Source organism: Linepithema humile, chromosome 6 (genome assembly GCF_040581485.1).
Source record: "Linepithema humile isolate Giens D197 chromosome 6, Lhum_UNIL_v1.0, whole genome shotgun sequence".
NCBI classification, from domain to species: Eukaryota; Metazoa; Arthropoda; class Insecta; order Hymenoptera; family Formicidae; genus Linepithema; species Linepithema humile.
The window spans coordinates 20,573,840-20,588,738 of record NC_090133.1 but is presented as its reverse complement, the minus strand read 5'-3'; the positions used below and the strand labels follow the sequence as shown (position 1 = coordinate 20,588,738).

Below are 14,899 nucleotides of genomic sequence, written 5' to 3'. Positions count from 1 at the left end.
GAATATATAGTTTAATAATAAATTTGCAGTGTGGCAATATTCCGTTAATGTATCATTATATATTGTCCATTGATGTTCAGAATTCCGGAGGGGAAAAAAAAAAGATAATTCCGACGAAATTACAGGTCTGCCGTTCTTCAAAGCGATACTGCAAATATTGTAATATTGCAATGGTGCATTATATCAAACAGGACGTCGCTGCATGGTGGTTTATAAATAAAGAAAAAAAAAGAGTTAAAAGAGAGACGGAAGTAAGCCTGGGCCTACCGTATAAATCATAAGGATGTGGTTAACGCAATAAGGCGCACATAATGATGACATATATCATCAGACTAATAGTAGGTCCGCGATATGATCACGCTGGGCGATGCCGGGGCCGAGGAATCGCCAAAGCTGCCCCCGACTGCGTGGACGCGGCCGATCATTTCGTATCATTATAATCGGTCAAATAATTACATTCGTTAAAGTAACTGCCGCTTATAAACTCGCGTCGCGCAAATTTTTTCGAACCGGATTTAAATTCAATAAACAGCGACGGCGAGAGTGCGGAATTTTAAAGACACCAATGCTACAGTGAAGATGATTCATGAAATCAATTTTTAAAAAATAATTGGCACAATGTTATATACGATAAATATATCACGAGCGTCTTAAATTACAAAATTAACGAAGTATACGTCGCGCATCCAACCTCTTACTTTGAATTGGTTTCTTTAATGTCATTTGTATTCCAAGTATCAAGCGACGAACATTCGATGGATTCGTTAATTTCCACGATGAAAGAGTCGGAAGAACGGCGGTATATTCGTTTGGCGCAAACGAACACTTTATATCATTCGCTCGGTACTCAGGTCACGGATGCACTCGGAAATTGAGAGATAGCCCGCTCGTACAAGGATAACCGCACCGACCATCCGGAATAACTGCGGCGCTAATTGGAGTCTCGCCGAACGATTATGCCTCCCCGTTACAACGAATGTGCCCCCGTTTGACGACGGAAAAAACGCCAACGGAAAGACGGCGGCCGGCTCGAACATGAAGGCGCGCAAACGAGGATCGTCGTGCATTGTAAAAGGCAAGCGCATAAACCTGTCGAATACGAGAGACGTCGCAATTTTCCCCGCGACGCGCCTCGCTTTTCTTACCAATGCCACGGTGAAAGTTCCACGCCGATCCCTTCGAAGGCGAGAACATGAGATAAACACGATCGCGCAACTAGACGGTGAAAATTATGTCTAGATTGTATACACGCGAGTAAATGTGCACGCTGTTACTTAATGCAAAATTAGGCGGGCTGGAAAGTATACATCGTTGCGTAGATCAAGCGAGAGCTGCGGCACGTGTTCGCAGAATTGTAATACTACTCGCGCGAACAGAGATTTTCTCTGATGTTTCAGTTTTTCTTTTCGTGACGATTAACTCGTCTTAACCGGAAATGCTTATTCTATAAAAATATGCTGTGATTCTTTTGTTTCTATAATAAAATAAAATATATAAAATGTCACATTAAAATACATATATGTATTATAAATGTAAAAAAGTTTATAAGAAAAAGCTTATGGCTAAATTTTTGCAAATTAAAAATCAATTGTTCATTGATAAAAGCGTCAAGTGAAAGAGATCAATACCACTTGAACTCTTTCTCTTAGAAAATAGATATCCTCCATAATAATATCCTCTATAATAAGATCCTCTATGTAATATCGCAAGATAATGTAATTATATATATCGCATCATATCGACGTTCTCTGCTACTTTATTGCGCAATATCTTAGTATAAGAATATATAGTTAAGCGAATCATGCGAGAAAAACGAAGATATAATGTCAGACTCGATATAAACGAGCACATGTTAACACCGGTGGGCACAAGTTTCCTCTGATCGCACTGATAGAACGTGCTCGAAATAACGTCGGCGCAGATCACGATTCTGATCGATCGATCGCGTATTAAATACGAACAAGATCGCAGCTCGATCTCGCCCTCGCGGTGATGCACTTCGCCGAAGTCGACGATATGTGGCTTTCTCCTTTTGGTTTCTCCGGAAATGTCGGTCGATATACTGTCCATTTCCCTGGCGCGATCAAATTAACGAGTGATGATAAGACACGGAGGAACATGATTATCGAATGAATGTACAACAGCCAGAAAAAAATATCTAAAAAAATAATTTTAATTTTTTTTTAAATCCAAGTTATTTATAATTTATTAATTTCCTTTTCAGAGCAATGACTGAAAATTTTTATATAAAGTTGAACTTTTAAGCGTACATGTATTCCATATATCAACCGGGTGGTCTTTGTGCGAGGTCACACCTAAGTTTATATCAAAAGTAGTGGTGTTTAGAATCTTAAAATTAACCGTGCACTCAAGTACTCGATCGACCGTAAAATCGCACGTTGGCATTTCTCAGCTAGCGGATAATTTTCTTCGCTTTACGGGGTGAAGTAATCGCAAGTGGAAGAAGACGAAGAACCGCGTACGCGGATAAAATCTTTACGATCGCGGCGTTTTCCGCCGCGGCGCAAGATGCATCAAATAATTACAAGGGGCGCGATTGAGGCGACGAGATTTCACGGCTCGACGATGTGATTTCATGAGCGGTGTAATGCGCGGAATGAGTATATATTTGCGCGCGCAAGATAGCGCGGCGGAAGGACGAATTATGATGCACCGTTTTACGAGAATATGCGCGTAGAAGATTTGACGAAGAGCCGCCGGCATTTAAAGACGACGATACACCGAAACGTTGGGCGGTCCGCTTTTACATCGCAATGCGAAATGCGCGCGCGCACTAGTCATATAATAAAGGTCGAAATGCTCGTTACGTTTATTTTAACGGCTTCGTAGTCGTGCACGTGATTGCACCGAAGGTATAAAGTGCATTTGCGCGCTTCGTTCGCACAGAATTTACATAGCCGACCATTGAAAGCGTTAATAGGCGCACATTCTCGCGATTATAGCAAACAACCGAACGATATACCACCGCTGGGATCGCGAGAGAGTACGATAATTACGACGTTTGCAATGCGTCGCATAATAAATATTAACCTCTGCTCGACTCTGGATAAACTTGATGTATAGCGTTAATGTGGCGACAGATTTATGACAAAACAATATACGAAACGTTCGTAATAATGCATGAATATTTTATTCGTCATTCCGGATTTTTTAATATTGAATAAAATGTAAATAAAAAAAACTAAGATTATAAGTGATACATAGAGAAATATTACAAATATTAATTTGACGATAAATATTGTAAATATTAATGCAAAATTATTTTAGACGAATAATTAAGCTAATACTAACATTCTCGTAATATTATTACGTATATTATCTTTCCACTGTGTCTAAAACAAGAGTTGAAATTTTAACGTGTTCGCTAGAAAATTCGTGAGTCCGTCGTCCACATTTAGATTTTATGACTTGCGCTTAATTTTTGCCAGGCGTAATTATAGTTCCCGAACGAGTACCTACGTTCTTTAGTGCCAGGCAGTACACGATGGAGTTTTCGCCACTATATGACCACATAAAGCGATGCACACCCACCGCTTCGGTGTAACAATGTCTCTTAACCTGACAAAGGCACTGCAGTATACTGTCTGCAAACCACGAGACGTTTACTTCGACTTCATTGAATCCACAAACAACAATGACTTTCTCCACGCGCGTCGAAAGGAGGAAGTTAAACGAACCTACAACTATTCATCGCTAGCGATGCCCCGGCGCTTCTCTCTGAAAAATGAATTATTTATTTCACACGAAACTGGCCCAGCGGCACCAAGTGGTGAAAGCACCGGATCTGTGCTGACATTTCTGTCAGAGATTTGCTCTCGAAAAGTACAAAAAGCTTTGGCCTAATAGAAAATAAATTTTATATTCACAACTAGAAGATGGAATATAAATGTGAGGATTAATCGATAATACTGCAATTAATTGCATATAAAAAATATCACGATTAAGAGCCATTAAAAATTATCTATTGACTCAAGGAAGCAATCGAGTAACTATAATTTAGATCGTTCCCGCAAATTGCATAAAGTGCAATTTGAATGTGTCAAAGCCTCATCTCGGAAAAGGCAGTAGACAGCCAGGTGGAAGTCTGAATGATTTATTAACGCTAGGAAGTGGAAGCCGGCCTATCTATTAGATCTATTAGCACCTCGGACAATAACAGAGCCGATCTAAGTGCTTAAATAACGTGTATGCGACTTACTCGCCGCCCACGTGCACTTCTTATGGTCGTCCTGTCGTTCCTTCTCTTTCTCTCGTTTTGCCTCTCTCACTCTTCGCTGTACTCGAGCGATATCGATTGCGAAGACGACAAGATTATACGTCAAGGGAAACTCTATTACGCGGATGAACGATCCCACGAAAGGACGCATTTCCAGCGAGGAGAAACGCACTGGAAATTTCATCAATGCTTTTATCGTCGGCTATTGTGCGGCTTTTTAAATGTTATTTCAACATTTCCGTTTTAGCTTTTATAAAATTAAAAATTTTTCTGGAAAATTTTAGCAGAAATACAAACACGATTAAATCGCAATTTATTTTAATTTATCCGATTTTTCGTATGCAACAGCTAATCTTCGCGGTGTTTTGAAATAACTTTGGATATTTTATTATGCATTAATATTTATAAAAATATTAACGATATTCTTGCCAATAAAATGTTTCAAATTGAAATTTTATCTTACCTATTTTTTTCTTTTAATACACGCATCCCTAAATTGTTCCCAAATTTGACGATGCTTTTGGCGTTGCTTTTCAATCGAAATGTATGATCGCGATTATCGTATAACGAATACGGCGGCAACACTCGGGGACCGAGCTTTCGAAGGAAGATGGACGTAAGCCGAGGAAATAACGTAAGGAATCGCACGCGGTCAACCACGACGCGGCCTTAAAAGCGACGGCGCCGCCATCCGGCCACGAGCGCGATTCGCCGCGGCGCGACGAACGTTTTGTCGCCGGTGATTGGCGTTTGAAAGGACAAGCGCGTACAATGCAATTACCTTGGCCTTAACCGTCGCCGACCGATAGGACTCACAGCAAATATATTGCGACGACGCGTGCACGCTCACGCGTTTCCCTGCGGCGGCTGCGTCGCACCGGCGAAGAGAGAGAGAGCTCCTTTCTTTTTCACCACCACCCCCCCGTCCACCCTCCCTTCGTCCATCGGCTCTAACGAAATGTGAGATCATATCTTGTTAAAGAATCGCACGTCGATCTTCGCACCTATCGTTCACAGGAAAACATTTTAGCGGGGAGAATTTTTTCGAGATTCTCTGTCGTATGAAGCTCCGGCTTTTACTCGTAAATTCTTTGCTTTTTTTCTCATATACGAATGCAACATCGTAAGAAATTTCTTAAAATATCCGACACGTCTGTTGCTTATCAACTTGCCAGGGCCGGTATACGATTAAATCGCGTCGCAATTGCATTCTTTGTCGCGCCTTATTGTGCATCACGATCGCACCAGGCGCGCACATTAAACGGGAATGTGTATTTAAAAGCGTTCGAAACGACATGGCTATCATTGTACATAATTACATGCAGAGATGTCTGCGAGCGTGAACGACCGGCGGATTCCAGTGATTCCGGTATCTGGTTTCTTTGCATACCGCGCGTTGCTAGTCATTTTTCGAGGCGTGGTCGGTTCAAACGATCGAAAATTAATATCCTTGCTCGAGCATATTGCAATGTGATTATATATAATGACCAAGAGAAATAATTAATGCGATATATACTCGTCAACAGCGTAGATGCATTGTGCGAATCGACGATTTCAAAGCAATATATTGGCTTTGATAGTCCACAATTTATTATAAACTTGCTCACACTATAATTGTAGCTAATTTTTATATTTTTTATATATCTAAAAATGTATTAATATATTAAATATTTTAATAAACGTGAAGATGCTTTTTTTTTAATTTAAGAAAAGATTCTTTGGAATTATTTGATATTTAAGGCTACACATTGTAGGAAAGTGCTTACAATCCGATGGGAATATTTTTTGATAATTTACTCACGGAACAAATATCCCGCAATATATTTTCTTGTGGTCGCAGAAATGGCAATATCGCTATGGCTCTATTCGCCGGTTCATTGATAATGTTAATATGACGTATTATCTATGATGAGAGAAATGCCCTCCGCGTAATCGAACGCGAAGATAATGACGTGGAAAATTCGAGATAAATGACTACGCGCTACGGCCTCTTGTCTGCATTATAGGTCCGCGTGTCGTGGAAGATTGAAGATTGGCGATCACGCGATGCACAGCGTGGAAATTTACATGACGCGGAAATTTGCATGAGGCGTAAACATTGTCAAGTCATTTTTGTTATTCTAGTAATCGTATAGATACGGTTAGTGCAGAAGAAAAATCCAATAAATGAACGACGAGCTTGAAACTTTATATAATTTATAAAATTATTTTTTTCAGAATAAGAAAAATATAACGCTTGCCTTTTTTATATAAAAAAATTAATAACTAAAATTTATTGCTTGATATTTCTTCTGCACAAAAAGAAACGGTCCAATTATAAAATAAAGTGTGATTTAAGGTCCACCATCGAAGGCTAATTGAAACTGTGGGAACGCACAGTTGGAACAATTTTCATTCTGCACGTTCGTACGACTTTTTTTCTCTTATCATTGCGCAAGAGCCATAAAGTCACAAGGAAAAAATCAACGTCATCGACGTTAGCTCACACCGATTTCATCGGTCGCCGTATATTTCAGTCAGCTTTAAAACAGTCGTAAAGCAGCGCGTCGCACTCGAACTGCACGCCTATGCGGTGCAATGCGTGCCCTTTCGCAATTAACATACCCGTTTGTCATCTTTCGGCCATCGCGCGACCCCGGCGAATGCACGTCATCAGTCTCCCCGATTGTATCAATTTGTCATGCGTCGGCAAGAATAATTAGAGTCCGTTCCCTTTGATAGTCCTCTCAGCTTGATCTAATGATCCGTATTAATGGTGCGCGCACGCGTACGACATTTTTCACTACGCAAATTTGTCCGTCGAGATTGATGAAAACGCGCGTTTTGTAATTCCTTCTATGTATTTGAAATCAATACAAACACTTTGTTCTTTCGAATAAAAAAAAATAGAAATACAAAAAATCTTTTTTCAATTTCAAAAAAATAAGCGAATAAATCTATTTGTATTTTGAATTACATTTACTTATTTCTATTAATAATGTAGTTTTTTGATTTTTTTAATTGTGAAGTAGTGCTTTAGAATCCGAGCAATTAAGATTTTCTAGAAGACACACTGTGTTTGCGCAGAATTTATGTCCACCGATATATTGTAGATCTTCGTTTCTGTTTCCGGTTGCCGTCCAATTCACGAAGATTTAATGTTGTTATACAGACGAGTCACTCGTATAATAGTCTTTTGTTTTGCATAGTATATTCTGACATATCTCGATGTGACATTTTGCAAAACGTTCGGATAAATCCGTCATTTCCGTTCGAGATCTTTATCTATTCTGATATGAATTTCATCTAGCGTTGCAGTTAATAATAAATTATCATTAGGATGGTTATTTTTACATCAATTCTATATTAATTGTCGATAAAACATTTAGCATATTCAACGATTGAAAGCGTGGTTAAACGGATTTAGTAAAATCAAGGAAACGAATTCTCTTCCAATTGAATACACAACTGCAGGAATTATTGACAACGTATCGTACGCATTCTGCAGAGATTTATACGCGATACAAGTCCAGATCTTTATCTCCGATCTTCCGATCGTCATCCACTCCAGAAAGATTCAACGCCGCTGCGACTAACAAGTTACTCGAGCGATAGTCCTGTGTATTGCGATTGCGCGCGTCCCGCTTCGGCATGCGTGATTCCAGCGAGTAATTAAATTGATTGAACGCTCGCGGCTCTTTCCTTCTCTTTTTCGCTCGTACCGCGGAATCGCGGTGGACTTTGCGCGCCGGGTATGCGGGCACGGGACACAAAAGGCCGGCCGGTGTAGCGCCGCCATTGCCGATGCTGATGAGTCCCCTTCGTTATCCGGCGACCCGTAAATCTCCGGAACCACGTCTGGCCGCGCGGTTTTCCGCCTCTTCAGACTCTTCGCTGCCGCTCTCTATTCCCCTGCTCTCTATGTCTCCCCTTCACGTTCTCCTTCCAGCCGTCGCCGATGGACGCGCGGTCAGGTTAGTTCACAATAGAGAATATCGTTTTATTGCCCTATCTTGGAATTGCGCTTTTCTCTCACCGCGCGCTCGTAAAATCAGGGAGGGACGATTGCGCCTGCTCGTAACAGAGAGAACTGATTACGGGCCGAGTTTAACGTATTGGAGGCGCAAACGCGGAGTCAGAGTGCTGCCGTAAAGCGGCCGCGTTCACCGGACAGTTTTGTTTCCTTTGACGGTGTTCCAACTCTTACGGCATTGGCTGTATAGAAATTTATCAGCAAATAAATATCAATTACTTTTATGGATATTTGTGACTAGACGCTTTTACATTACACACAAGACTTGCATGCGTAAATATAATTCTTTACAGCATTAATATAGAATTCAAAGCAAAATCAGGCATAAGAAATTACGTCGAAAAGATTGATTAATTTTTTTACGACTAAATATTTAATTTTTGTTACAGTAAAAGGTATAATTTTAATCAAGTAATTTAATTTTGTTGCTAATTAAATGAAATTGTTTCTTGAATGATATATCGAATTTTAATAAAAAATAAATGATGTATATTGTGTAAAATTAAACCAGAATCGTAACATTCCGTGTAAAATAACGGTGATCCTCGAAAACATAACATGCATCACTTTCAACCAATTATTTTTGATTCCCGAATATTATACGGTTGGAGCTTATTTCTCATGTAAACGTTGAAAGTCTTAATTGCGTCAATTCTGTATGAACCCTCAAGAGTTTAATCCGTCAAAGGTCATTCGCTCGTCTGAGGCTCATTTCAGCGTTAATTAGACTCACGAAATTTCATGAATATGCATTATGAGAATATAATCGTTAATCTTCTCGTGATGATACGCCATTTTACGGATATAAATAATGTCGAGTCGTGACGCAAGAATGCACATTTTCGACTGCCTTCGATATTAAAGGTAATAACACCCGCACGCTCTCTCTCTCGTTTTCGGCAAATGGAACCGGAGTTAAGGGTCGTCGGAGAGTTCGGGAGGTCGAGACTATCTAAATTGTTGAAAAACAAAAAGAGAAATCGTTCTCTTCCTCCTCCATTCTGGGAAAGCGAAATCTCGAGTCGCCCTCTCGGTATTTCCAAACGACGTCCGTGAAATAATCGCAGTTATCTCTGAGAAGGTACGCAACGGTAGTTTCCGATAATTTTACACTGGAAACGCGGAAACTTTAAGTAATCCTTATTCTCTCCCCCTCTCTTTCTCTCTCTCCCTTTTTCTCTCTTTCTCTCCTTCTGTCTCTCCGTGAACTTCCCCCGGAAGAACGGGGCCATGCTAATTAACCCCTTCCGGACGAGTCACGAGTCGTAAGCACAACGTTCGCTACGACGCCTGCAATTATGCCGCAGTCAGGTTGCATACGTTAGGATACGTATTATCAGTCTGATTTATTGAACGATGAAACGAAATTCTAATATATGGATATTGACGCGCAAGAGGCATGCATGCATTCACATCATCGCATATGAGACTTATTCCGCACATAATGCACGGACGTATATCATTCCGCAGAGAGAATTAATGCTCACAAAACCTGTTATCGAAGCGTTCGAAGAATGAATTATACTTCTGAAAATATGAAGGCTTCGAATGATATCATACGATTAAATTGCCAGTTTATTGACAAGACGACTTGGAGACGTTAGCTTAAGGAGTATGAAACTTTGCAACGAGCTATAATGGATAAGATATTTTTAATTTTCTCATTTTTGTTATGTTATGAATATTATATTAAGAAACAAGCGCGAATTGCCTGATAAGCATAAGTTCGTGAAACTATAATTATTCATAAAATAGTGACGAAGATGAGGGCTTTATATTTTGCATGGCATATTTAGAATACTGCATCAAATAAAAATATTAATACTGATTACGTATCATTCTTAAAAATCTACATACAAATTTTTACCATTTTTCGAATTGCGAGTCGATATTGCAAAATAGTGAACCAAATTATTAAGAAAATGATATAAATTGAATTTTATATAAGCAATAAATTTAAAAAGAATTGTAAAAAATTTCAAGTATATATAAAACTGATATTTTGTCAACTTCTCTCACATCTCTCAAATGTTTTACAATTCTTTTTAAATTTATTGCTTATATAAAATTCAGTTTATATAATTTTCTTAATAATGCATCTCACTATTTTGCAATATTGACTCGCAATTCAAAAAATTGTACGTAATCAGTATTTATATTTTTATTTGATGCAATATTCTAAATGTGCCATGCAGTTGTGAAAAGAGCGAAATTTAATATCTTGTACTCACCGTTCGCAGCTGTAACCGAACATATATCGTAGCATTCAATGCCTCAGGAAAGTCGAGCTTCATCGCCGTTTAACCTCAGTGGCCGGCGATCACAGCATGAACCTTCGCGAGTACGAGCCCAAGTTTCTTCACATTTAACACACACACTCACGACCGAGACGACGATTATGACAACGCAACCTCGATTTCAACGTAAATTCTTCGCGCAATCGTTCCCGCGATCTTTCACTCCCGAACGCGACTTTCGTACACCGACGTACAGCAAGCGCCGATGCTGTGTGACGTAATCATCAGAATTTCCACGGAAACTCTTGATCACTCGCGGACACCGTACATTACACACTACCGCCGAAATATGGAAAATGCCGCATAACAAAACATGAACCCGACGAACAAATCGACAATATGGCGGGGAGAACGTAAACACGAACGACAGCGCACGTCTTCGCGCACTTTGCGTATACGACAAATCAAGGTTATCGCGACGGATGATTTTCATCTAATATAATTTCGTGCATCGCGTCTGCGACTCGGTCTGTTTCAGTTACAATGTAATTTTAAGCACGTATACTCGCGAATATCGTACATTCCGGTTAATATTACGCCGTAAATCCGCCAAAACACGAAAGAGAAAATCTCAAAGAAAAGACGCGTCCAGCGACATACTCGTGCGCGAGCAAAAAGACAGATTGGCCAACTTCACAGAACATCAACGATAATTGACGAATATGACCGATCGCGTCCGAAGAAGCATCGACGATATTTGCGGGAAGAACAAATTCCGACGTGAAAAGATATCTCGACTAAAAAAGCTCACCCTAATTGTTTGATTTATTTTAGTTATTTGTTTAAATTTCGGCGAGTAAAAGATTACGTTCGGGAATAACAGATCGCGAGAACGAGCGTGTAAATAATTTCCGTTGGAAACAAGATTGTTTTCATCATCGTCGTCATATCAATCGCATTTATGTGTGAGATATAAATGTAAATTCATTCTTTTCACAACTGCCTCTTTCTTTATTATTGTTCTTCATGAAAAACTATACGGCTATAGAATTTTAATAATAAATAAAATTCTAATTCCTACAAAAGAATTAGTTTATTTTTCCTAAATTTTCAACATTTTTCTGCACAACAATTTTGTACATATTATCAAGTTGCTACAAAATTCTTATAATATTACAAGAATTTTGTAATTATAGAAAATATGTGTAAAACCGGCTTATTCCGTCAAAATCTATAAACCATTGAATTTTGATTTTACTTTTAATAATTAATAATTTTCCTTTCTCTCTCTCTCATCTCTAAAAATTTGTATGTATGTTATCTCACGCAACACGCACAACAAATTTTCCGTAACGCAAATTTCAGTCAAAAATATATTTTTACCGATTTAGAAGATTTCTCTCGATGTAGACCGGAAAGTAGTAGACGTCTTGTCGTGCGAGAAGCGCGTATAAGTGCGTACGATAAATATTTACATTCGACGCAGCGCCGTGATACATCGGCTCGCGTCTATCGGTGGGGCACGACTTGACTGTGCAGAGAGTTTCATAAATAACAACAGTGCACCGACAGGTTGGTTAGTTATAATCCTCAGAGGTCGGCGCCGACTGCGTGACTCGCGGTAAAAGAACGAGCTAGAAGTCGAGAAGAGGCGTGGACGCGACCTTTAAAATTTTCCTGCACCTTCGCGCGATCGTGTATTGCATTTGCAACAATACGCACACACCTTGATATTTTATGTCGCATAATTGAAGATCTTCATCAATACGATTATGCTATCTGACCAAGCAATGCCAAATATTCCTTTATAATTCTTATAATTCTATAATTTCCTTATAATTCTTTGAGTTTATCAGAAAAGATATTTTTTTTTTATTTATGTCTTTCATCTGTCAATAGAATAATATATTTATTCAAATTACTATAATTTTATCTTATAAAAAAATTTTAATACCGTTCTACTGTTACCAAGTCGCATATATTATTTAAATAAACGAACGCATGTGTATGTTACAAAAGCCACGGTTATTTTCATCGTGTTAATCTTTATGCAACGCCAGTAGCAGCGTGGTACCTCGGCGATAATGATATGCGTCTAGAAATATCATCGATAATACCTCCGGGACCAGCCAGCTTTATTAACGTCAGCTACGTTCAATCTTTACAATCTTTATTAGTCCATTCTCTTTCGCGCGATTCACCGCACAACACACCATTCGTATAAATACATTTTCTACTTGTCTTGTTCTCTCGCGGCGAGCTCTCGCGCGATTTGCGTAACCGGCTCGTAACGATATTTCTGGCTTACGCTGCTGTCGTCCCGCTGGAGAGTATAGACGTCAGGAGGGGGGGATTCACGTTCGTGGTACAACATCAACGGTACCTTTATGCAACGGCGGGGACGGCGTTATTTTGCACGAGTATGAGCTAGCGGTTTGGCTCATATTCGTAATATAATAGTGGTGAAAGTGAAGTAAGTGCGATACAACAAAAGAGGCAACGCGCTTTCAATTCTAACGATGCAGCGTAGAAAGCTTCCCTTAGCGATCGGTAAAATTCGCACTACGTGAACTACTCTCGAAAGTCCGCACCGAGCGATTGGCGCTTATGTATGGAGTTATTCATGTAAATGTTAATTAATAAAATTAGCTGAAGTCTAACTAATGCTTTTTCGCAAATTACAGAGATAGAAACTTACAATTAGTTTAATTTCCATTAATTTTAATTAAAAGTTATTTTTATGTTTTACTTCTTGCTGTGACACAAATACAGCAATTGAAGGAACGACACGAATGAAACTCTGAAGAGGAAAATTCCAAAGCACGGATGAAGGTATCCCCGTCAGGTGTCACTATTGCACTTTATCGTACAAGCTCACGCGCAAAACACTAATTAAACGCGCGCGATTAGTTAGCGGCAGTTAATTATACAGATTAATATGCAAATGGCTTTCCTCTTTCCCTTTTCTGCGGATCTCCGGGCGAAAACGTACGGTGCGCAAGGCGACTGCCGCAATGCTCGGTAATGTGCGGCCCGGCGCGTTTCGCCACGTGGACTTTTGGGTCGAATCTAATCAACCTACGCTCTCGAATAAGAAATACCGGTAATTAATCTCGCGAACTCCCCCGGCGGTGATTAAGAACGACGGCAAGAACATCGACTAAAGAGATTTCCATTCTTGAATACCGCTACACGTACTAAATTTAACGCACTGAGACCACTTTGCTACACGTTATCACCTCGGTGATAATGATGAGTCTCGACGACAAAAAATTTGACCGCCATCCGCAAACACGGGCCGATGCAAATACGGATATAGTGTAGATTCGAGCAAAATAGTAAATGTGCATTAACTCGATTAGTGACGAGATTCTGGAAATTTACATTTATGCTAAATAACGAGCATATATACCTTGCTTTAATATTCAAATTAACGGACATATTAAATCGCACTAGAATATTACTACAGGTATGTGAAAACGAAAAAGATTAGACCAAGAAGTAGATTCTTACTCCATAAGAAATATTAATAAATTTATTTTATTGCTGGGTAATTATTGTCAGCGGAACGTTGCGAGTAACGCAATTCTGCAGAGCAATCATTCAGGACTTGGCGAGAATTATCTATCTTTTCGCGCTGTGATAGGTGGAATTCCACGCAATACGTGTAGGACTTTGACTCGTACAACTTCGACAAAAACCGAACCCAGCAATGCGCACTCGGCCTGTTGCATCGCTACGAAGACACACCCGGATGATTTCAGAACTCTTTCACTCTCATTGCAAAGCGAGCACATTATGTCGAGTTAGGCAAGGATTGCGAAATAACTCGCGATGCTGAGATAGTTTTATACTCTTCGAGAAATGTAAAAAGGATTTATCAATTTTATACGTCAAGCAGCTTATTTATAAGAGAAAACTGGATTCAACATTAGTAAATATTTTTGTTTAACATAACTCATATCGGAAATTAAACGTAGTTTACAAAAAAAGCAGTCAATTCAGTATAAAAGTTCACCCATAAAATGTCTAATTTATTAAAATAAATTTTATTATACTTAATACTGGTAAAAAAATTAGATTTGCAGAACTGAAAATAATTATAATATTTGTGTTTTCAAAAAAATCCGAATTATTCCAACATAAAATTTTTCAATTCAAGCGACAACTTTTTCTTCCAAGACAAAAAGTAAATTGGGATTATTTAAATTATGCAAATTAGAAATGAAAAACGTATTAATCTTACGTGTACTTTCCGTAAGAATGGCTTTAGTTGCCACGTTAACTCAGTTAATTATCGCTAATGAAAAGCAATTAAAGCTCGTCAATACGTAACTGGACAGAATCACCAGCTCTTGCGACAGGCATGGTTCGACTTCAAAGACTCGCCGCCAAACGAAAAACCTATGCTCT

The 14,899-nt window shown here is 39.1% G+C and overlaps 1 protein-coding gene across 2 annotated transcripts in view; it reads right to left on the bottom strand.

The window, feature by feature from the left end:
- LOC105671821 (uncharacterized) overlaps positions 1-14,899 on the bottom strand; it is a 305,353-nt gene that overhangs the window by 205,391 nt on the left and 85,063 nt on the right. The window contains exon 1 of one of the 2 annotated variants that reach the window (XM_012366291.2): positions 10,481-11,393. The exons of the other annotated variant lie outside the window; for it this stretch is intronic. Coding sequence (XP_012221714.1) covers positions 10,481-10,543 — 63 coding nt within the window. The 5' untranslated portion in view covers positions 10,544-11,393. Of the gene's footprint in view, positions 1-10,480; positions 11,394-14,899 lie in introns of those variants that run through there. 2 annotated transcript variants of the gene reach the window in all.